The sequence below is a fragment of the Teleopsis dalmanni genome, chromosome 1 (genome assembly GCF_002237135.1).
Source record: "Teleopsis dalmanni isolate 2A chromosome 1, ASM223713v2, whole genome shotgun sequence".
Classification (NCBI taxonomy): domain Eukaryota; kingdom Metazoa; phylum Arthropoda; class Insecta; order Diptera; family Diopsidae; genus Teleopsis; species Teleopsis dalmanni.
In genome coordinates this window covers 208853114-208875914 of record NC_051846.1, presented here as the reverse complement: position 1 = coordinate 208875914, position 22801 = coordinate 208853114, and the positions used below count along the sequence as shown (strand labels likewise).

Sequence of the window (22801 nt, the reverse complement as noted above, 5' to 3'; positions counted from 1 at the left end):
TCATTTGATCAATTTTTGAAGTTCTAGAGAATGAGAATCTATTGTATTCGTATATGTTTCAGTAAAACAGAAAAATTTTAAATTTTAACTTTTTATTTGGAGTTTGAAAAATTTATACTAATAAAATTGTAAATGGTGCTGTAGAACCAATTTAGCATATAATATGCCATAAACATTTGTATTATTCTGTAAATTCTTTTCTTGCTATAGGAACCAAAAAGAAATTTAAGATAAGAAACAAATCTTGGTTAAATAAATTAAATACTCAAATTACTTACATGCGCAAGATTTTTCTAGCCTTTGGTAGTGTCTTTGGATTTTGGTGCATTAAATTTTCTCGTATTTTATAACCCATTTTTGTAATCGATTCAACCAAATTTGGATAGTCATATGCACATGTTTTATAACAATTCACATCAAACTCAGTGCTAAAATGAATCTTACCTTTTATATAAACATGCTATATATATTAAAATGCTCATACCCCTTTGTCGCCTTGCATATAGTTTCGAAATCTGTTATACCACTAGAAGTATAACCATTGAAAAGGAAAGGTTTCATAATTTCAATTGCATGATAAACTTTTCGCAGACTACTCATCAGAGCCGGCTTATGACCAAAGACAGAAATCAAAACATCTCCAAGCATACATGGTATGACTTCTTTTGTGAACACCTATAAATAATAAAAAACTGTTATATAAAATTGATAAATACAAAAATCGTGTAATCTCACCAAAAATTTGTACAGTAATCTTGATTGAGTATAACAAACACCTGGTATCAAAAAGGAGCGTTCTAATGACGCAATATCCCAAACTTTATTATCATCCATAGCCTCACACATTTCTGTAAAAGTGAATGGAGTGTGCGTACAAGAAGACGATAAATAAGTGGGCGTTTCTGTTGGAACTCTGTAATATACATATTTTTATTTTTGATATGGATATATACATAAATATTTATAATGTAATCGGTTACCCTTTTTCATAAATACGGCTTGCTGCTACAGTGTTGTAAAGTAGTACTTTTATTCCAATATCCTGTAATGTAATATCCAATGGTATGCTTCTATTTATGTAAACCGTTTTAAGTATTCCAGCAGCTACAAGTGCAAACACTCCCATTGCACCTATAAGTGATGGTGAAAAACCTGGCTCTGGTTCTTCCACAGAGAAAAGGACTACATGATATGAATTATTTTATTATTTTTAGTGAATGTATCAAAACCTTTGGTGATTTGTAACAGTCATTTTTAAGATATTTACCTACGGATGGTTTAAATATGGCTACTGGTAAACGATCACGATAATCGTTCACTAAGGACTCAGACAGGTTCTTTGTGAATGTGTATGTGTTTGGAAAACCACCTGATAACCTAAATGACAGAAATAGTAGATTTAAATGATGTGTTTTTGTTAAACTCAATACAAAAAGGACTTTACAATATAATTTACTTAAGCAACTTAAAATAATTCACTAATAATAAATGCACTGCTTTTTAATTAAATAAAGCAGTGCAATTATAAGCCATAGTTTTTAAAGAACTGGGTCTAATTAATGTAATCACTAATTTCCTAAAAATTTTCATTGCCCTTCAACCGTTTTCTAAAAAACATTGAATCACTAGGTTATCACTAGGTTATTCGGAACAGTACTGTTCCGCATAAGAACATATATTATACTAATGTTTGTGTCAAGATAAGGGCTTAAAAATTCGAATAATGTTCCATAGAATGAAATGGCTATTATAACGTGACAAGCATCACAACCAGTAACTAATAAACTGTGCTTCAAAGACTCGGTTAGAGAAACCATAATTGGATCTATTGATCCTGCTGATGTCAATGACTGTGAAACAATTACGAAAAACTGTAATAGTAAGAGCAGAAAAATTGTTAAAAGGAGGGTCAGTTGTAACAATTCGAAGAATAATAAATGAAACGGTTATTAAGTAATTAGGAACAGACTTGTTTGCGCTAATTTAAAGAAGCAATAGAATCATTATAAGAACCAGATTATAAGACTATAAAAAATTAGTCCATAGAATTAAAAATTTATGTGCGCTACGAACTACCAGGACGACAACTCAGTATATATACAGATGAAGTGAAAAAAATCAGAGAGAATGGGTAGCTATATACCCTGCAATAAACTTAGAAAGAAAAAAGAAATATACGTCTATTAAAAAATGTTCATTAATTCTTGGATACACGTTTAATGTTATGTGAAGCAATAAATATTAAATTTAGTTAAATAATACATATTATTATTATTATTATAATGTATTACAGTATTATAATCATATATATTTATATATATTTAAAGTGAAGATAAACATCAATTTAAATCTAAGAACTTCTAAAAATTAATAAATAAATGTTTCATTCATCAATTAATAATTTAATTTTCATTTAATTTTTAAAATTATAGAGCATAAACTTACTTATCAGAAAAGAAATTAAGGTTTTTCAGAATGTCTTTATTATTGAGTGCCTCCAAACATATTTTCCAATCGATAGGTGCTGGGTATACCTAAAATATATAGCTAATTAAAAATATATTTAAATTTTTAATTATCACAAACCTTTGGTTCTATGAACTTCAAATGTGGATTGCTAAAGAAAGTTGATATGTGCATAAATAATTTTAAGTCTTTTAAAGATTCGGCAAACTTTAGGGTTTGTAGTGTGCCACCAACGTTTAAATTTAATGCAACTTCCATTGGCTCGTCGAATCGTATAGTGGCTGCACTGTGATATACAACTGAAACATTTTCCATTAGTTTTTTATGATCTTCAGTAATCCCTAAGCATGGCAGTGTTACATCACCAGGGATTGCATATAATTTATCAAAAGCATCCGGATTAGTTGTTTTCAACACATTAAAAACCTTTACAAATGTTATTTTTTGTAATGAATTTTTTTTAAAATAGTAACTTAAATATATTATATAAAATATGTGATCTAAGGTAACTTACATTGGCGTTACGTAGCTTCTCCAAACGTTGATTCAAGTCTAGTCCTTTTTTCGGACGCAACAAAACATATATCCTTTTCACATCGCAGGATCGAAGGAGTTTTTCAATTAACGCTTTACCAACAACACCTTTAAGATTTTGAATTTAATATTTATTTATTTATAATACTTGGATTAGTTTTCATTAATTTTAATCAATTATAAAATTTAATTAATAAAGTAACTGCATAAAAAACAGCCACTGTGCTGTTAATCTATTTTTTGTGACATTTTTTAATTTTAGCCGTTATTTAATAGATACAAATATTTTTAATTTTTTTGTAGTTGAAGAAAGAAAAGCTTATAACTTAATTAATAATTTTATTTAACCGTTAAACGTAAAGACGTAGTCCTTAGATATAATAAAAAGTATAGTTCTTAACACCTACCCGTACCACCGGTAATAAAAATTTCACTGTCTTTAAAAAACTCCGCAATCATTTTTGTATGAATTTATTTTAAATATTAACAATTTGATTTTTTTCAATTTTTTTGCTTTATATATATTACAAATCTATCTATCTTTCTGAACACTGTGGTGAGGACTTTCGCAAAAAAATTTCTCACAAAAATATACTTCGTTTGCTAAGCGCGTGTCATTCCCGAGGTTTACAGAAAAACTAAACTCAAGATATAAACGTTTCGATTCTATAGCTTAAATTTTTTAAAAGTATATTATTTTCTTACTTTTACTTCGAAGTAACGCAAATTATATTTGTGAAAATGTATTCAATTATTCCACTTGTATTTATGTCAGACCAAATTAAAATTCTATTAAAATTACACATCGTCTCATTAGCTTTGCAAATGCATTTTAAATAGTGACAAGGTACAATACTTTTATAGAATTGAATTTATTTGAATTAAATACAAAATACGAATTAATCATTTTTACATTGCACATTTTTACAACACATTTGCAAGTATTTACAAAGCACAGTTTAACTGAACTTCTATTTTCGCCAATAACTAAAAGATATTAACATTGAAAATATTCTACGTTTAATAAATGTCAAGTTTGCCATTTTGCAATATGGATCGTTTAACACCTGTGTTCAAATTGTGTTAAAAATAACTGCATAACTGTATTTTTTTATAGGCTTACGGAATAGCTTGTATTGAAGCGGACTTTCCTCAAACTCACGACCCTTTAGAAACAAATAACCGTCACGTTATATCCTAGCTATAACTATAGGATCTCAGTACTATAGGATGTCTCGTACAGGACATTTGAATAGTGTACTTCATACCAAACAACCTGTGTCTAATATTTGGAAATAAAAATTTTAAATTTAAAAACTCAAACAAAACAAAGTATGTTTTGTTTAAGTCAACTTTCAGAATCATAACAAAATCAAAACCACAAACTCAAGTAATATTCAACGAGAAAAAATATAGCACCCTTTAGTGGAAAATATGACTCTGAGTTTGTCGATAAAGGAGTCGTATGATTCATGATTGTGCACCTAATGAAACTTCACTCAACACTTTTATTTTTGCAGTGTAGCCTTGGCCTGCTTGATTCTGGTAACAGTGAAAGCCATTCCATGGTTGAAATGAGGTACAGAACGCCATTGTTTATTACTGTGGCTTTTTTTAGAGAGGGCACACCCATTACTCTGAATCCTTTTTAATATCTAAATTTTCGTATAATCTCTCACTGTAGAGAACTTAACAATCCTTTTTGTTGACAAATTGCTCATTTGAAAAATTTGTTGGCAATGGGGCGTCTACATACAGGCGTAACAGCTTCTATAATTCATCAAGGTTATCTATATTCGAAAATGAATCGGCTTTGAAATATGTAAAGTTTCGCTTTAAGCTTAAGAATATTACGTGATTGCTTTCGATTGGTTTAGATGCACAGCCATTGGCGTCCACGCGTTCATTTGAATCGAGTCTTATTTTTTCGAACCACATAATATGAACACCATTGTTAGTTCGTTATAATAACCTGTGATTGGACACACGATAAATATATTTTCACATATGTCGAAGAGCTCCAAAATAGTCACTTATGGTTCTTTAACATACACCGTATCGTTCTACTACATTTGAATTCCAAAACGTCGTCGATATATTTTAATAAAATTTACTGATAAGTTGGTATGTTTTAATTTTTACATGAAAATTGTTCACAATATATATATATATAAGATTCACATATATATCTTTACAACTATCGTATATTTAAACTAAAAATTTATTCGTTAAATTATTAAATTAATATTTCAACCTTGCGTTTCATAGTCTTAAATAAAAGAAAATCATTAAAATAAAAAAAAAATAAACGAAAACACAATTGGAAGCTTAATTAAAAAAAAATATGATTTAAAATTTACGTTTTTTTATTTAAATTAATTATTTTAAATATTTTATTTAATTATATTTAATTTATTTTGCATAAATATCTACCACAGAATATGATTATGTATTATAATTAGGGTCAAATTAATTATTTATACGCGATAAAATTTGTGTCATCTCAGACAAATAGAAGGAAACGAACGTTTTAATAAATGAATTTTAATTTTAAAAATTTGTCTTTTTAGAACGATCGCATCTTGTCAGAAAATAGAAATCTTTTCAGCCAATTTAATGTGCAAACGGCTTAGTTTTGGCAGCGGCAGACACTTAAACGTCATAGAAAATTACATTTAGTTAATGAAAATGTTTGAAGATACAATTAATGAGCGGTTTGAATATAAAAAAATAGAAATTCTGTCTGACCGAATACAAAACTAAAGCATAAATTGCTATCTCCAAGAGTTGCATGAATAATTGGGTTCCGAAAATAGACTTACTCTGTGTGAAAGGGAATCTATTTATTATTGTGTAGAGCGACCCTTTAGTGTGATTTTGAATTGAAAAAAAGAGAAAAAAATTAATAATTTCGCAAGATACATAAAGTAAACGCATCTCTGCAATGTGTTTTTTTTAAAAAGAAAACTTTAAAACTTTGAAAAATATGGTAAAATTTGTGCTGCCACTTTGTAAAACATGTCCTCCACGCCGCTTCTGACAGCTGTCGGAATATGTCAATTAAGTTGGATGCGTCTAATTAAAATAACAAAAATACAACATTTTCATTAATAAACAAATATAATTAACATTTCTCAATTTCTGAAAGAAATAAACACACTTCCCTTAAATAATTTAATTTGGATTTAGTATTAGTATTATTTTTATTATTTAGAAACAAATACTATATAGTTTATATGTATATAATAAAGAATTACTACTCATAAATCACTACTCGTTATAAATTTGCAACATTTTTCGGGCATAAAACATTTATTTTCCAAAACCTCATAAATAGAGATTTATGGTTTCCTTTTCTTAATCTATCTCCGCACTAATAAGCCTCTTTAAAGTGCAATCACCTGCACCCAATTTTTTAAGTACTTCGAGTATTTCACTGCGATAACGTTCACAATGCTCCAGTTCCTCTGGTGTGTACTCAACATCAGTAAATCTTGACATACGCCAAATCACATTCAATTTTGCTTCAATCAATACATAGTTTGACGGCGGACAAAAGCGAGGACATAACTCATTGATGAAGTTTATCATCTCCTGTACGCTGCTCGCATTGATGCGATTGTTGATGGTGTTCAACGCAAAGTCCTGATAACGTGCCATTTTCGCATGTGAGAAGACAGTTTCACATGTCACACAACGCCAATCCGGTTGCATAGTTTTTGTCTGCACTGGAATGACGATTCCCTTGCAATTCTGTTCACGACAAAACAGAGCAGATAGGTAGGTGCCATTCTCCTGGAAAAAAGAAAAACAATAATTTTATTAAAAAAATTTTATAGTTGAGAAATACGGAAAAACATACACAATATTGTGTTTTATGTATTTTTTATTTATTTATTTTTTTTTTTTGATTTTATGCCATTTTTAGTACTCAATCGTACTTAATTGTTTGCAAGTGAAAGGCATAATTAACCTAATCGAACTCAATTTATTGTTGGAGTTTTCAGTTTGTTGACTGATATAGTGTATTAGACAATCAAATAAATCGATTAACAAGTTTTTTATTAATCTTTTGGTAGTCCTTTTAAAAGTACTACTTTATACAAGTACAAATTTATTATAAAAGATTAGAAAAGAAGCTTGTAAATATAACAACATAAAGCATTTTTTTTCTTACTTTTAAATCATTTAAATCATAAAATTTAAATTTTCAATAAATAATAATTACATTTGTTTTATATTATATCTATCAAAAATAATTATTATCATGTGCTTTTTATTTTTTCACGCACAAAAAATAAAAGGTACATGATAATGTGCCTTTACACGTTGCTTTTCATTTTAAAAAGCACAAATAACAATTTTTCTTTGCCTTAAAAATATAAAAACCAAGAATAACTTTTATTTTTGAAAATATAGCTCACGCATAATAATTCATTAATATTTTCAGAGTTCTAGACGAAATTAGAACATATACCATAAAATAACTCCAGTCTAAATAATCACATTAACCCACATATCTTCCAAATCTATAGACTTAATTTCTAGCCAAAGAAAACTGGTAATCATATCACTGTAGTGATGAGGTTTGATAGTTTTTGTTACGTTTTTATCATTTTCACACCATACCTTGATTTTTTTTTGGATCTAATAGTCTATTACCGGTTACTTATGAATTTTTACTTCCTTAGATGCAGCAAATTCGTTTACTGACGTATCCACCAAGCGAAATATGAGCCTCATTATTGAAGAAAAAACATCATCATTTTTGTAATAAAGGTAAACAGTTTCATTTACTGGGTGTTAAAGGATTTATAATATAAAATGGCAATCCTTAAAGTCCTAAAGCATAGTTCTGTTTAATATATGTTGCTGAAAGAGTACTGTCAAAATTGGATCACAAACCAAATAACTCTTTATCTGACCAAAAAAGTTTAGACATTTGCAATTTTAACTTCCTGTATCTTAGATAGAATTGATAATATTATAATAATGTTCCACAATGTACATTCTTATTTCCATAAAATAAACCCTATAATCAATCCAATATCACTTTTTAGGCAGGTAATATATAGCTCCATGAAATTATTCCTTATATATTTTGACTTGAAAGACAAAATTTGAACAAAATATTATTCAGCTTCTACAGTAGAATAACCTCACTAGCAAATAATATAAACATTTTTAGAATTTGTTGATAGCAATCTATATAATATTTGTATCAAAAGAGTTATACCACTACTAACCACTATTACATATAAAAATAATTCGAAGTAGATATTTACATTGAAAGTTATTTTAACATTTAAATAAGTAAATTATATTAATATAACATTTTATATATAAATTTTATATAGATATGTATAAATTCCATACTATAAAACATATAGTTTTAGAAAATTGGAATAAAAAGTTAAAATGTGTCTTTTTCAGACATCAGCTAAGCTTAATACCGTTCCTAGTGACTTTATTTCAGAAGGTTTGATATGCAATGTTGGGATTATTGCATCCGTAACGCATTCCGCTTAATAATTGTTATTAAACCAGGAACAAAAACAGATAATGGAAGACCCAACTAGTATATTATACGGATAAGAATGAAAGATAATAGTGGTTATAACATATCGTTTAGACACAGAAGATAATCGATCCTGACTTACAATTGACTGCAATCCTGACTTCGCAATAACTCTAATAGGTGTTTATGTAGCGAAATTTACTAGAGGACATACTCATTTTTAATTGTTCCAATTAAAATTTTATATAAAATAAATGAACTTTTTTGCTAACATAACTAATAAACAATTAGAGGGAATACTCTGTATACTTTTTAGAGAAAAATTTGTGCTTCCATGTTTTTGGCATTTTTTAAACATACATTAAGAAATATGAAACCGAAAAATTATATTATTTAATAAAAATATTTCTAAATATTCTTTCTAAAAAAAATACTTTTTCCATTGAAACACACAAGTCAAATCGTTAATTGAATTTGTCTTCGACATTTTTTGACAGTTTGAAATATTTTTGAAACAATTATTGTATTTCCTTACAATTCACTTCATTCTCTTAAGCGATTACTTAATTTTCCACAATATTTGCTTAATTTGACTTTATATTTAGTTTATTAAATAACTCTTAAGCGTTTATAAAATATTTAAAGACAAATATTGAAATTAAAGTCAAAGCTAATATCAATTACCTACTGGAGATATAGTCTTTAACGTCCACAGATATTGTATTTGTAGTTTTTTAGTTGATAATTTAATTAAGATAAAATATGCAGTGAAATTTTGAAAGTTTATAGATTTTTTTCTAGTTTCTGCTTTATAAACCTCGTCGGTTTCGTCATTTTGAACTGCAGACTTTTCGAATGCGGGGCAAGGTTGATTGCCATTCTATTTTGGTTTACGACACTTGTACATTGATTGTAGCTAATTTATGAGGGCATTTTGGCATGAGGGCATTTGTATGAAGATACAAGGTCTGCAGCTTTTGCTTTTCGGCTTTTAAATTTATGCAAATTGCATTAACAAGAATTCTATATGCGTCAGCTGTTCTCTCTGCCGTAGTTATTTAAGTACATTTCAGACTCGACTAAGAAATAAATTCTTTTCAATTTGCTTTAATTATTTAAGTTCTTTTCCTTCTTACTTTTTTTAGTTTTGGTCTGTTTGTCAAATAAAACAATAAATAATTACATCAATATTTGAGCTTTAAGTACATTTACAACTACTAATCAAATCATTGAATTAAACCTATAATTAAGTCTATACTTAAGTATATTAGCACAAGTGAAATAAATAATAACATAGTAACAAGAAACAATTATTTTTGTATTCTTCTTTATGCACTACATAGGTATATGTATATGTTTTTAAACAAAGCTGAAACTATTTCGCTTAAGCATTAACACTAAGCTAGTCTAGAAGTGACATTCTATACCTAAACTAAACGTGCTCACTATTGCTATAAACCAAAACTGCTTGAGGTATAAGTTATAGGGTGTTCAAACTGAAAAATATGCCAATACTCTTAAAGATAACAGAAGACTGATGTTTTTAGTTTTAATGATACCCAATCTTCCATTTTTTATTTTGCGAAGTTTTACCAAAATATAACAATGCTATGTTTCTCTAGCGATATTGGAAGCTTCTTGATATTGGAAGTTACTGTAGTAAACAGAGAGATATAGAGATTGAAACGTGATCTACAGAAGTGCCGTAATAAGGAATAATACCCTAATAATCGCTTGTTTATTTTCTATATCAATTTTAATATACAAATAGGTGTGGATTATGCAAATTGGGTATACGACTTAACCTACCTTGACCTTTAACTCAAAGAGTCTATAGAATAAAATGCACTTTTCATAAGAAATAAAACCGTTGCAACTTTTGGAATTAAATATTTTTAAAAAATCGTTAGTATATCTTAAAAATAGTTTCGCATTTTTTAATACACGATTTCCTGAACTATAAATCAAATAACAACCATTATTTTATTTAAAGTGACGTTTAAAGGGTATTTTTAAGAAGAACTAATTTTTGTAATTATTTATCGTCTGCAACTTATTCAAAGGCTCACTTTGGTCTTCACTTATATGGGGACTTGCGAGATTTCTTCGGGATCAGAACCACAAAAATAAATTTATTGTAAAAATTTAGCTTTCGTTTAGTTTTTTGGTAAGCATTCTCTATTTCTCTATTAAAAATGCAGAATTAAGTTAATGGAAGTTATGTTTTCTTTAAAGGATTTTTGCTGAAAATGAATGAACTAATATATGAGGAATAAATATTGAATTGGTATAATAATTTAATGTAATATTATTAAATTATAAGTATAATTTTAGTTATCATTATAGAATATTTGCAAATTTTAAGATTATGTTTGATAATTGCTATATAGATAAGACTGATATTGCAGCCTCTAAACAATCATTGAAGATCTATTCTAATATAATGTGTGGTAGTAGTTATAATTACTACCTACTAATTATAATTTGCATAATACATTTATAATTATGACAGTTAAAACATATAAGCCAACAAGGTAAATCATTTTATAAAACAGCCTGTGTAAGCATTGATACCTATTTTTTACTGATATATTATCTATCTACATATTATCTATATACAATCTACGTATATCATAACATAATCTGTTATCAGATATTTATACACTGAAATAGATAGCTTAATTGATTGAATATTTAATATTTAGCAATTACTTTGAAGTAGCAGTGTTCGATATTAAATGCTTCAGATAAAAATTTATTATAAATGGTTATATATGTAATATATATAAATCTAACCCGTAATACATATATTTAAAAATCGATTTTTTTAACGTAGGTTTACATACACTTATAGTGAATATTTTGCTATTATTTTCTCACTTACGGTGTTATCATTGCAGCGATAACAGTTGCATTCAAAATGTTTTGTCATTCTTAGAAAAATATTACGAGTCAAATTACTCCATAGGATTTTTGTATATGTCGTGGTGATTTCAGTTCCCTTGGGTATGAAACGTGCCGCTCTCACCGTTGCCACTTGTCCATTGTCAAAATAATGGCTCGCATTTGGGGTGCACTCATGGTTCATAACTGCAGTTAACGGAAATAAGCCACGTACTAAAATTTCATGCGGTCCTACCCTACATGGTGCTTCAAACGAATTTGTATTTAAAACACCCACAACACGAAATAAATTATCCATAAATTTTTTGTCCGTTGTCGGAAATTTACGGAACGATTGCGCAGCCTTAATTATTTCCTGTCTATACCCACGATCAGGGTTCGCTTGCATAGCATTAATCAAGGCGCGCTGCTCGCTGTTTAGATAAAACACTCGTATTGCCGTTAAAATACGCAAGGACATGGGATTGCAAATGCTGCCCTCTTCGGCTGTATATTCTTTTGGCTGCCAGCGATTGAATAATTCACATTCATTGCGATGTGCATCCGAATCCGCGCAACTATCACAAACAGGCAGAGTACACTTATTTTTGCACAAAAACTCCTTTACGGCCAACAATTTATGACAACAAATACAAGTATTAAGTATGGAACCCTTTCTTGCCGTAGGGCCAATAACTAGAGCGCGTTCCCGAAATAGTACTTCCCCGGCGGCTATGTCACGGCTCGCGAAAACACCGCGTCCCGCAACAGGCGATTCGGCAATTGTCCAATTAGTCGTTTCATCTTGCAATTCGCCCAAGTGCAACTTCACAAGTCGCTGCAACTCCGCGGGTGCAGCCATTTCGACTAAAAGTAGACGTGCTACCGGATATGAATGCGTTTGCACTGTTTTACATAAAATTTTATTTATTCTCGACTGGTTCCGTTTTTTAGCTTTGAAACGTCCACATTATGCGATTTTCAGCAAACGACTATCCGCGTAGCTCATTAACAATAACTTTTGGGCCTTTTTTGTAATTTCAATTGCTCGGCTGCGCTAAGAAAGCAAAACAACAACGAGCCAAAAACAAAAACAAAAACAAAAAGAAAAAAAAAATCTACCAGATACAAAAAAGCAACTGAAAAAGATTTGAAAAAGTCGCGTAAATATGAAAACATGAAAATGTTGTTTCCAATATGCGCTGCCACCGTCACTGCTGCCCAACTGTGCCGTGCCGCCGCTATGCTGAAATGGTGAAATGCTGAAATCGTCATCATTTCAATTTTCCGCACAAACTGTTTTTGGTTCTTGTCTTGACTCGTCGCCACACTCATTCGAACAGCGCGCCAGCCCCGTTCTGCTCGATTTTTAATCGGATTTTCGTCGTTCATGTGTTAGCGTCTGGCATATGACAATTTCGATGACGAAGCCGCAGTGTCAATCGCTGAGGGACTGAATGGCAATTCTGGTTTTGGTGATTGGTTCGGTTCGGTTTGGATTATTCGATGTTTGCTGTGTTGATGTTGATTTCTAAATGAGACAAATCTAATTTGTTGTTCTTCTGCGAGCCTCTGCGAGCCTCTGTGAGCCTCTGGGAAACTCAGATGATTCGTCTGCAGATGCACTTGTCGCATATTTTTAAGGTTTTTGACGTATCGAAAAATGAAATTTTTATGTATCTGCGTGTGCGGCAGATACATGGCCTGGCCTGTCCTGTCCTGGCCTTGCAATGTTGGGTACTCGATGTAAAATATTATAAATTTGTATGGTTTTCATACAAATTGCTCGTATGAGTTGAAGGCATTTTTAAAATAAATAAATTATTTTTATTGCAATTTCTGCTTTGTACTGCTGAGATTTAGAACAAATTTTCTGAATTATTTGCTTTTGCCTCTATCAATGCGGCTTTTTAAATATATATTTTCTTTATGTGCATTTTTATGTTATTTTCTTTTTGTTTATTTATTATTTTTATTTTGAAAAATTTAGTAAATTCTTTGTAAATGGAAATATTTGATATTTTGCCTATGAACATATTACATATTTATTGCTTAGAATTTATGATACAATAAATTTCTTTACATCTCTACACCAACATCAACATCAACAGTCAATAACATCACTATTTCAGTACAAATTCTCACCTTTTTACAATCAAATACAATTTCTAAATAGAACAGTATTATATTATATTGATATATTAACTGTCGTCTAGTCGTCTTGGTTGCCCATACGAGGCTATGATGTTAACTGTATTTACATATTGCTGCAACCTCAGTTTGTGACTTGTTGCTTTCTTTTTTATTTCCTCAGCGACTGTGGACAATTTTAGATCCTGGTGTAAGTCGCTGTTCCTAACATACCATGGCGCTTTTAAAATGTTCCGTAGAACCTTGTTCTGGAAATGTTGAATTATTTCGACGTTACTTTGGCTAGCACTACAATGAAATGAACTATATATACAGTAATAGACACTGAAGATATCACTCACATTCAATTTGATAATCTTAGAATTCTAATTTGCATGGACTAAAGTTCCATTAGTGATTTGATTAGAATGAAATAAACTTTTAGTAAATACAGTAGTATGACTAAGGTATATTTTCTATGTTGCTATCTGAACAGAAGACCCCCAGTTCATCTCAAAATAAAATGGGAATAGGAACACCAGGCCTAGGGATGGTGATAAATAATATGAATAGAACATTCATTTGCTTCTAAGCAGAGCTGACATTCTTTTTCAGACATACAAATGAGAAGAGACGTAGAGAGAGTTAAACATGGTTGCGACGACACACTAGTAGTTTAACAGAATTTTTCACAAAACAAATTTTAATAGTTGGATTACTTTATAATATATATTAATCATTAATTTATTGCATTTGCTTAAAAAAATAAGATGTCATATTTTATCAGATAAAAATGCAACAATTTAGTAACAGATTTCACACAATCATATATATTGTGAGTTATATCTATATAATTTTGTTAGTGATCCTAGAGACCCACTTAATTTTTTCGACATTTTTAAGCAAGTTTGTCTGACTAGATTTTTAGTTTTGCAATTAAGAGCGTTAAGACTGCGATCGAGAATCAGCTACATTGCATATAGCAACCAAAATTTGTGATGAAAGTTGGATTAATCTCATAGACTTTAAAGCAGGTTAAGTATTGAAGCAGTATTAAGTATTATTGTAAAAGCTAAAATGTAACTTATTGAGGTTAACTTAAATGTATTAACCACTTCATGGCAAGCTATAGCTTTATAACATGGCAACAACTATTACTGGAAACATAATACTGCTGTCAAACAGTTTTTTCTATAATTATGCCTTCAGTTCCTCAGGAAATCTTTTTAAAGCCGTAAGTTGATTTGTTGGAAGTTTTTCTTTTGATAACCCTCCCGAAGACATATCTTACTGTTGAAAATAAATTTTCTGTCGAAGTCGAGAAAAATATATATATGTAAAAAACATTTTCTGGTGAGGAACTTTCAATAATATCATGATCATAATTATAAACTTTGAATATTAAAGTAAACGGAACTCTTAAGTACCAGGGTTGCTACTTATAGATCCTTGTATGTGGCTTTAAGTGACGCATTAAGTCCACATTATTAAGTGAAGTATTCATTAGCATACCTGTACCGTGTAGAAATTAGAAAATAATTATGCATGGAATGTGTATTACTTTTAAAGTATTAAAAAAGTTTTATGTAGAAAAAGGAAAAATAATTAGCTTAATTATACATTTATTTTGAATTTCAAATTTAAACTATTTTAGAAATTTCAGAATAAGTACTTTATATTAGCTTTACTGCAATGTCAACAAAACTATTAAATGATTTATTTACAAGAAATTTTTAAAAACTTATGAATGACGCAAATAAACTACAAAATATACTAACTGTTAAGAATATGCATTCATTCATTTGTCTAATAATTTGTAAACACATACTCGTACTTCCCTTACTTCTCTCTCAACACCTATTTTTGAATATTCGCAGATTTATTTTTATTATAATTCTTGTAGTCAAGATACATAAAAGAATTTTGGCGCACGTGAAAAACACTTTCATCTCGGATTTTCTATTTTTATATAGTAACGCTACTATAAGTTGACGCCCCGAACACATGCAAAACTTGGCACGCGACTGTCCGAGTTACCTAAATGTAATGAGTTTGATATTGTCTTGAAAAGATCACGTGAAACTTTTACTTTGGGACTATACTGTAATATGAGATATGATGATGGTAGATAGGTTTACTGGTCAGCACACTATTTGGACTCCAATATGCAGAAGATAAGTAGGATGTCTTAATAAATTATTAACTCCTGATAAATCAATATGTTGCTGCCACAAATTATTAGAACCACATTGACAGTATATGAGGTATCTTCCACCTGATAATAATGTATTAAAGTATTTTATTCTTCTGTGCTGAACAAGAACACAGTAGCTATTTGTTGCTGATCGTGGTTCCCTTAGAGACCCGCAACTGCAAAAGATTAAGACAAGTATAAAAATGCTAAAATGTATATAACTATTCCTTTCTAAACTTCTATTCAATTTTGAAAAATCCCAGTGAATTAGCTTTTAGTTTAACGATAATGATTTATTTAATACTCGTTTCAAATTTCATATTTTATGTATTCCACAAAAATAAGATGACAGCTAAGTAATGCTATTAATATCTTTACACCCAAGTTGTCAGAATGATAAAAACTCCAGTTTCAGAAACATACTGTCTGGTTCTAGTTTTACTTATTTATTTAAAAATTAATCGCTTTTGTCGTCATCTAAAAATATAATCCTCTTGCTATATACTTGATGTGTCAAAATATATTTTGTGTTACAAGTCAAAGCACAAGCTACTACCATAAACATTGAGTTGAGTTCTAGTGAAACTAATTTTCTCCAATACAATTTCATCAGAGTTATTATCATCATTCGTGACTATATAGTCCATATAGGACCTAAGCTCATTTAACAACAGTCTTCCATTTTTCTCTGTTTTTGCTTTTGTTTTCCAATTTTTTATGTTCATTTCTTCCAAGTCCTGCTGCACACTGTCTTTCCATTGCTTTCTTCTTCTGCTGGTTCCTATGTTCTCATATCCGGCATTCGTATCACATGTCCAACTCATCTTGATCGCTGCTTTTTCTTAAATTTGTTGATTGTATTATCTTCAGTTAGACGTTATATCTCGTAGTTGTTTCTTATGCGATGCATCCCGTTTTCTTTCACGGGGTCAAAAATTTTTCTGAGTATTTTCATTTCACAGATATAGTAAATCTATATCTCATATATCAATAACTAATTCAACTAAATGTCAAGAATAACATTTTTACACATCATAAAAATGTATTTCATTGTTTTTAAAAACCAAAATTATATCATGCTACAAAAGCTGAGAGAACTTCTCTAGCATGCTATATAAAAGGAACTATGGTGCTTACCAAAAGCACAGCTTTTATTGCTTAAAAAAGCATCAAACATGTTTGATAAAAAAGCATAAAAAAGCTTGCGTAGGCACGCGTTCAAAAAGCGTGAAAGCCATTTTTTTATTTATGAAACAACAGAAGACCCACTGCCATTGTCTTCAATGAGTTGTGAATGAAAAGCAGCAAATGATATGAATAAATTAGACAAAAGCCTTCTAGTGAAAAAAAAAAATTTATGTACTAGACGTGAACAAGCATTTTGAGAATTTATTTTTCACTTATGGCAAAACTTAATTGCCTGCTAAATTTTATGCCTTGCACGATTAACAAACTGAAATTCTGTTGCTGCACACACTTCACAGTACTTGAAAAGTTTTTATAAAAAATAATAAAATGCTAACATTATAATTATTCGAATCTATTAGCTTCATTTCGATACTCACCGTGGGATCTTGACATCTCCTGCAGTGACACGTAAAATGCTTAGTCAAACCTAAAAATAGTTTACGCGCCAAATTGCTCCATAAAACTTTGGTGTATGATGTTGTGATTTCTTCCCCTTTAGCTATTGCACGCGTTGATGTCACCACTATTGTCTCAGCATTCTCGAAATGATGACTAGCATTCGGTGTGCACTCATGGTTCAATAGCCCAGCCAATGGAAAGAGCGCGCGCACCATGATTTCATGTCCATTCACTTTACTGCGACCTTCAAACGCATTTGTATTGAAAGCACAGATGGTGCGATGAAAATAGTCCAACATTTCAGGATCTTTGGGAAAATATTTAAAGCAAGCGGAGGCGTTAGCAACTTCACGTAAATAGTATTTATCCGCATTGGCCTGCATTGCATACAAAAGTTTGCGTTGATCTTCGTCTAGGAAGAAACAACGAATCGTCGATAAAATACGCAGTGAACAGGGATTTATTTGAGTTAGGTCTTTGGGTATCCATTTACGAAAAAGTTTGCATTCTTTTTCATGCTGTTCCGATTGACTACATGTTCTACAAACAGGCAGTGAGCAACCAGCTAAACAGAGCACATCAGGTCCTTCAATGAGGCAATAGCATATGACGCAGGTATTCAGTTTGGTGTTTTTGTGCGCTGTGGGACCGACTAGTAAGGTGTGTTCGCGAAATAATTCTTCGCAAGCGGCTATATCACGCCGTGCGAATATACCGCGACCTGATATGACAGACTCAGCTACTTCCCAAGCAGGATCACTTTGACGATATTTTCCCAAGTGCAAATCAAGCAGTCGTGCCAATTCTGGCGTTGACGTCACGCTAGAGAGTTGAGCATCAGTTATTAATGGTGTAAAAGCTGCTGGATTGGGCATTTTTAATATCGATTAAACACTGCAGAAATTATTTGCTGATTTTCACTTATTCAGTTTTTCTTTTGAAATATTCCACTTTTTCACACAAAACCGTTTGGATTGAGTTTATTTTTGCGTAATCAGTTGGTCTTGCGGCGCAACGTGCTGCTTTCGTCGACTTAATCTCTACAATACTCGACCGCAACTGTGAGCATATAATCAATTTTTCTAGCCTAATTTTCCGACATTTTGCATTTGTCTTTTGTTTTCCACCAATAATCTTTAATGGTGCATTTAATGTTTTTGAAACTAACAAATTCTTCAGATACAAATTTTACACTAAATTTAATTGTGCTTCTTGACTCGCTTGACATGGAAATGAGAGTAGAGAAAATTTTATATATTTGTAAATTTAGAAAAACTTTTAATTACTTTGTTCTCTGAAACACAAACTTTTTTATTTTATTTATCTTTTCTCTTGGATTTGATTTTTATTTCGTATTGTTTATTTTTACATTGGCCAGAACTTCCATATGTTCTCGATAGTTTTGTTTCTAATTTTATTATAATAACAAATGAAAATTTATAGAAATTCATAAGTTTTATTTATTAAAAAATATATTCACATAAATATATATATGCATATACGTTGTGTATATAGACCGCGCGCTCATATAATAAACGAGCAGAATCTTATAAAATACATCAAGTTTCAACGCTTGAAATGGCTAAGGCATTCTGTAATGAATGCATCCCAAGCAAGTGGCAGAACAAGCTAAACAAACTTACAATAGGACAGATTGACGAGTGTGTTGGAGGCAGCTCAAGGAAAAGTTAGATCAATGATGTATTATTATTAAATATATAATTTTCACAATCGTTGAATGGGCGTAATTGGAAAGCCATCGCATAAGATCAGATAAAAATGGAACGCATTAGTTATGGGAATAGTGGTCTATAAAAAATAGAAATACTTATAAAAAGAAAAAGGGTCTGTTTATCAATTTATTTAAAAATGTTGATTTAGAAAACTTGTATGTTGCTTTTGTAATAAAAATATAGAGTTTATGTTCCTATATGTGATTAGTGGTTTCATATATCTTCAGAAAATTACTTATTCATAAGTTTATTCATTTTTTGTATAGATGCAGTTCATCAAAATTCCTCAGTTTATTTCTGATTCCTATTAATGCTTCAAATTTCTATAAAAAGATTTCCAATTATTTAAAGATCTTTTAACGACATTAGTTTAAAACTGTATAAAAATTTAGACAAAGCTTCAGTTAATTCAGTATTACAAGAGAGATTGAGACTAAGTTCTTTACTTCCAAACTTTGATATACGAGTATACACATCTATATACACATCTATACATATATAAATTAAATTATAATCCATTTAACGCAACACATCTGCTCTATGCTGGCATTTTGAAGGAAAAAATGAAAATATTCTTTGAAACAGTTTCGTTATTGGTCTACAGATCTTCCCTCTAATTTTACTTACTTCCTTCAATCTTCCTCAAGTTGATAGTTTAGTATAGCCATATCATTATAAAGTCGGAAACAAAAAGATCTCGTGAATTTGATTTATTGATTAATGGTATTATTAGTGTTTTTAACCTTAAATAATCTTATATCAGCAATTAAATTACACAAATTACTCTTCCACAAGTTTTCTCATACAAATGTTTGAAAACCGTTCTTTTGCATTTTTAATAACACATTAATCTCTCTAGAGTGACTTCCAGAAACTCCTTTCATTTGCTCCTCATTTTTTGTTCAACACTTAAATGACTATTAAAATATTTCTATACCCAATAATATTATTATTTCTCGTAAATACATATTGAATCACCTATTATTATAGAATATTGAATATATGAATGTAAATATCGAAAGAACTAAAATCGGCATTGTCCAACATGTCTACAAAGACCTGCTTTTTGCAGAAAATTCCCATCTAATTCTGAAAATCATGTAACAACACCTTTTTGTACAAAATATTCAAAATCAGACAGGTGGACTTATAATAAATGTATTGGTCATTTTTTTATATATTTATCAAGCACCATTATCGTTGGGAATAAATATCATGATCGACATCTAAGAGTGACTGATTTCTGCCTTTTATGCTATGGTTTATTGCGCGATTACTAGAAATGCTTAGAACTTGTTTAATTCTTTATCTAGAAATATATAAAAATATAGCAATAAATATTCCACATAATATAAAAAACTATAAATATTTCCGAAGACTGTAGAACTAGATAAGACCACTGCTCTCAGTCAGCAGACCATTGTGTTCAAATCCGAAAAAGTCTCTACCCGAAATTAACTAAAGTAGATACTCTGTTTTATTTGAAAAACATTATATCTATTAGTATTCTATTCTATTTGTATATTTTTTATCAAATTATATTTATATTTTATTATATATAATAATAGAGAATATATTATTCTCGATTGTAAATATTATTCACTCGCATCGTTATGCAAAAATAATTACTATAAGACGACTATCTAAATGATTTAGCAATTTGGCTCATCAATTTGGCTTTCATCTTTAATTACACACTTCTATTGTTTTTCTCAAACAATTAGTTTATTTCTGTTCAGGCTGTTTGCACTTGTTAATTGTTTCGTATTGTTTTCAGATGGTATCTATCATGTTTATCAAATGCTGTAGACAGACAATCACGACGTTGATATGACACCTGCCAAAGTCTCTCAAATATAAATTTTAAAATATACTCGAAGTTGCCTAAAGGCAAAAGATTGTTCTTGTTGTATCGCGCATAATTTGTGAAAATTTATCGAATTTCTGAACGCTTAAATAATTCTAAATTTTATGCCTCCTTCATGCTTTTCTGGTGGCACGAACTGCAATAATTTTTTAAATATTTTTTTACGCTTAAGCAAAATTAATCTCTAAGTACAAAATGAAAAACTAAATGAGGCGACTTAATATTGAGGATTTTATTTTAAAATCATTACATGTAAACATTTTTCTTGTGAAATTTACAAGTAAATATTTCAGATATCATTAGATCGGAATGACAATAATATTTCAGAAAAGATAATCGTACTGAAATTTTTCTTTAAGTAAAAAATTTAAAAAATAAATAAACTTGAACTGTACAATAATTCTTAGTGATATTCGCAGTGATATGTTAATTTTGCTGTATCAATGTAAGGACCTTACATCCTAAATTCTACGAGATGGATTTAGTCTCTACTCTATAGAAGACTAGGGGTATAGAAAATCACTAATTGAGGTGCAACTGCAACCAAATAACCACCAACCAAGAATGTGAGGGCTGAAGAGGTAATCATATTTTTATTTTTTATTATTTTCACTCTTTTATGCAATATTTGTCATTAAAACTAATATGAGAATTATATTTATTTGTTAAATATTTATTTGCCATTTAATCTAATTGAGAAGAGTAATATATCAATCACATTTACCATAAAGTGCGACTTCAATAATTTTATTTGATTTGTCCAGCACTGATGTATTCCACATGTTATTTTTTTTTAAACTATTTTTCTTACCCAGGGTGTGAAACACAAGGCAACATGTTTTATTGCATTTAACATTAAAATACCAGCGCAGTTCTTATCGTCGTTAATCCAGGTTCTCGTACAGCTTCCACATCACACCACTACAAAGTTACCTGACAACCCGTAGGTCATAAACTAAGAGTGCATACCGCTCATAAGTAAGTGAAATGCCATCTCTTGCAGGGTTGTTTGACGCCTCGAATTGACTGAAGAAATTTTGAATAGAGGTATTCCTATGATAGGAAGGGGACACAGCGAATGTGGAATTATGATGAACATATTTTTTTTATATATTATTATTATATTAGAAGTTTATTTATTTAAAATTCCATTTAGTAAAATTTTTATTCGTACTTCTCCGCCATCTAAACATACACACAAAAGTTTAAATAAAGCATGAAGAAATAATTGTTTTCCACAAAAGCTTTAAATCAGAAAAAAACCCTAAATGTATGCAACAGTTTACGCAATTTTACAAAATGATTAACTTAAATAATTAAAAATATTTTTGAAATCATACTTGCATGACATGCAATTACCTTAAATAGCATAGTTTAAATGTCTCAATATAACTTATTCGGTCTCACTTCCCCGATTTCAGACAAAAATTTAATACGTATCATTTGAGATGTTAGCCTTTACTAAGTTAGTATACATATGTATATTTAAATATATATTCATCTTGTTAACTAAAAGCACTAAAAACGAAAAGATATTATCAAAGTACTATCTACTAGAGCGAAAAATCAGAAAACTAAAGAAAAAATATGAAATCTTCAACATCGTTTATTGAAATAAATAAGTGCAACATTAAAAACATCAAGTTAAGTATAAACTCAAGCTTATGTAAACCTAAGTATAAATAAAATAATTTAAAGTCAAATCCATTCGCTTACAGCATCAAAAATTGCAGACAAGTTAAAAGAAAGCCACTGGAACAAATTTGAATGAACAGCAAAAAAACGAAGAAAAGCGCTAGTTAACAGCAGCAATAACACTAAATAGAAGACGCAACTATATAGGAATGAAAGAACAAGCCGATAGCACCAAAAAAAAAAAATTACAAAAA

At 29.8% G+C, this 22801-nt stretch overlaps 2 protein-coding genes across 3 annotated transcripts; both read right to left on the bottom strand.

The window, feature by feature from the left end:
- On the bottom strand, positions 1 to 3632 carry LOC119667172 (fatty acyl-CoA reductase 1). Its single transcript, XM_038076460.1, has 11 exons — positions 3408 to 3632; positions 2981 to 3108; positions 2587 to 2892; positions 2446 to 2534; positions 1268 to 1377; positions 981 to 1182; positions 736 to 913; positions 485 to 675; positions 279 to 428; positions 101 to 204; positions 1 to 38 (listed from the first exon to the last, which is right to left on the bottom strand). Exons 1-11 carry the CDS (start codon positions 3457 to 3459, stop codon positions 1 to 3), a joined length of 1548 nt encoding a protein of 515 aa, XP_037932388.1. The 5' UTR covers positions 3460 to 3632.
- A 2552-nt stretch (positions 3633 to 6184) lies between these two features.
- On the bottom strand, positions 6185 to 18468 carry LOC119671632 (SET domain-containing protein SmydA-8). Of its 2 annotated transcripts, none has more exons than XM_038082360.1 (2): positions 17291 to 18468; positions 6185 to 6795 (listed from the first exon to the last, which is right to left on the bottom strand). In XM_038082360.1, exons 1-2 carry the CDS (start codon positions 18185 to 18187, stop codon positions 6358 to 6360), a joined length of 1335 nt encoding a protein of 444 aa, XP_037938288.1. In that variant the 5' UTR covers positions 18188 to 18468; the 3' UTR covers positions 6185 to 6357. The 2 variants fall into 2 exon arrangements, with proteins under 2 accessions (XP_037938288.1, XP_037938289.1); XM_038082361.1 differs by lacking the exon at positions 17291 to 18468 and adding an exon at positions 11403 to 12409.
- Between the last annotated feature and the right edge of the window lie 4333 nt (positions 18469 to 22801).

Excerpts from the sequence above, each read along its gene's own strand:
- LOC119667172 (XM_038076460.1), bottom strand. The coding sequence starts at position 3,459 with ATGATTGCGGAGTTTTTTAAAGACAGTGAAATTTTTATTACCGGTGGT. Across the intron at positions 914-980 it reads AGCCGTATTTATGAAAAAGG|AGTTCCAACAGAAACGCCCA; the intron begins GTAACCGATTAC and ends TGTATATTACAG. Across the intron at positions 205-278 it reads GCTAGAAAAATCTTGCGCAT|CAAGAAAAGAATTTACAGAA; the intron begins GTAAGTAATTTG and ends TGGTTCCTATAG.
- LOC119671632 (XM_038082360.1), bottom strand. The coding sequence starts at position 18,187 with ATGCCCAATCCAGCAGCTTTTACACCATTAATAACTGATGCTCAACTC. Across the intron at positions 6,796-17,290 it reads GGAGATGTCAAGATCCCACG|GAGAATGGCACCTACCTATC; the intron begins GTGAGTATCGAA and ends TCTTTTTTCCAG.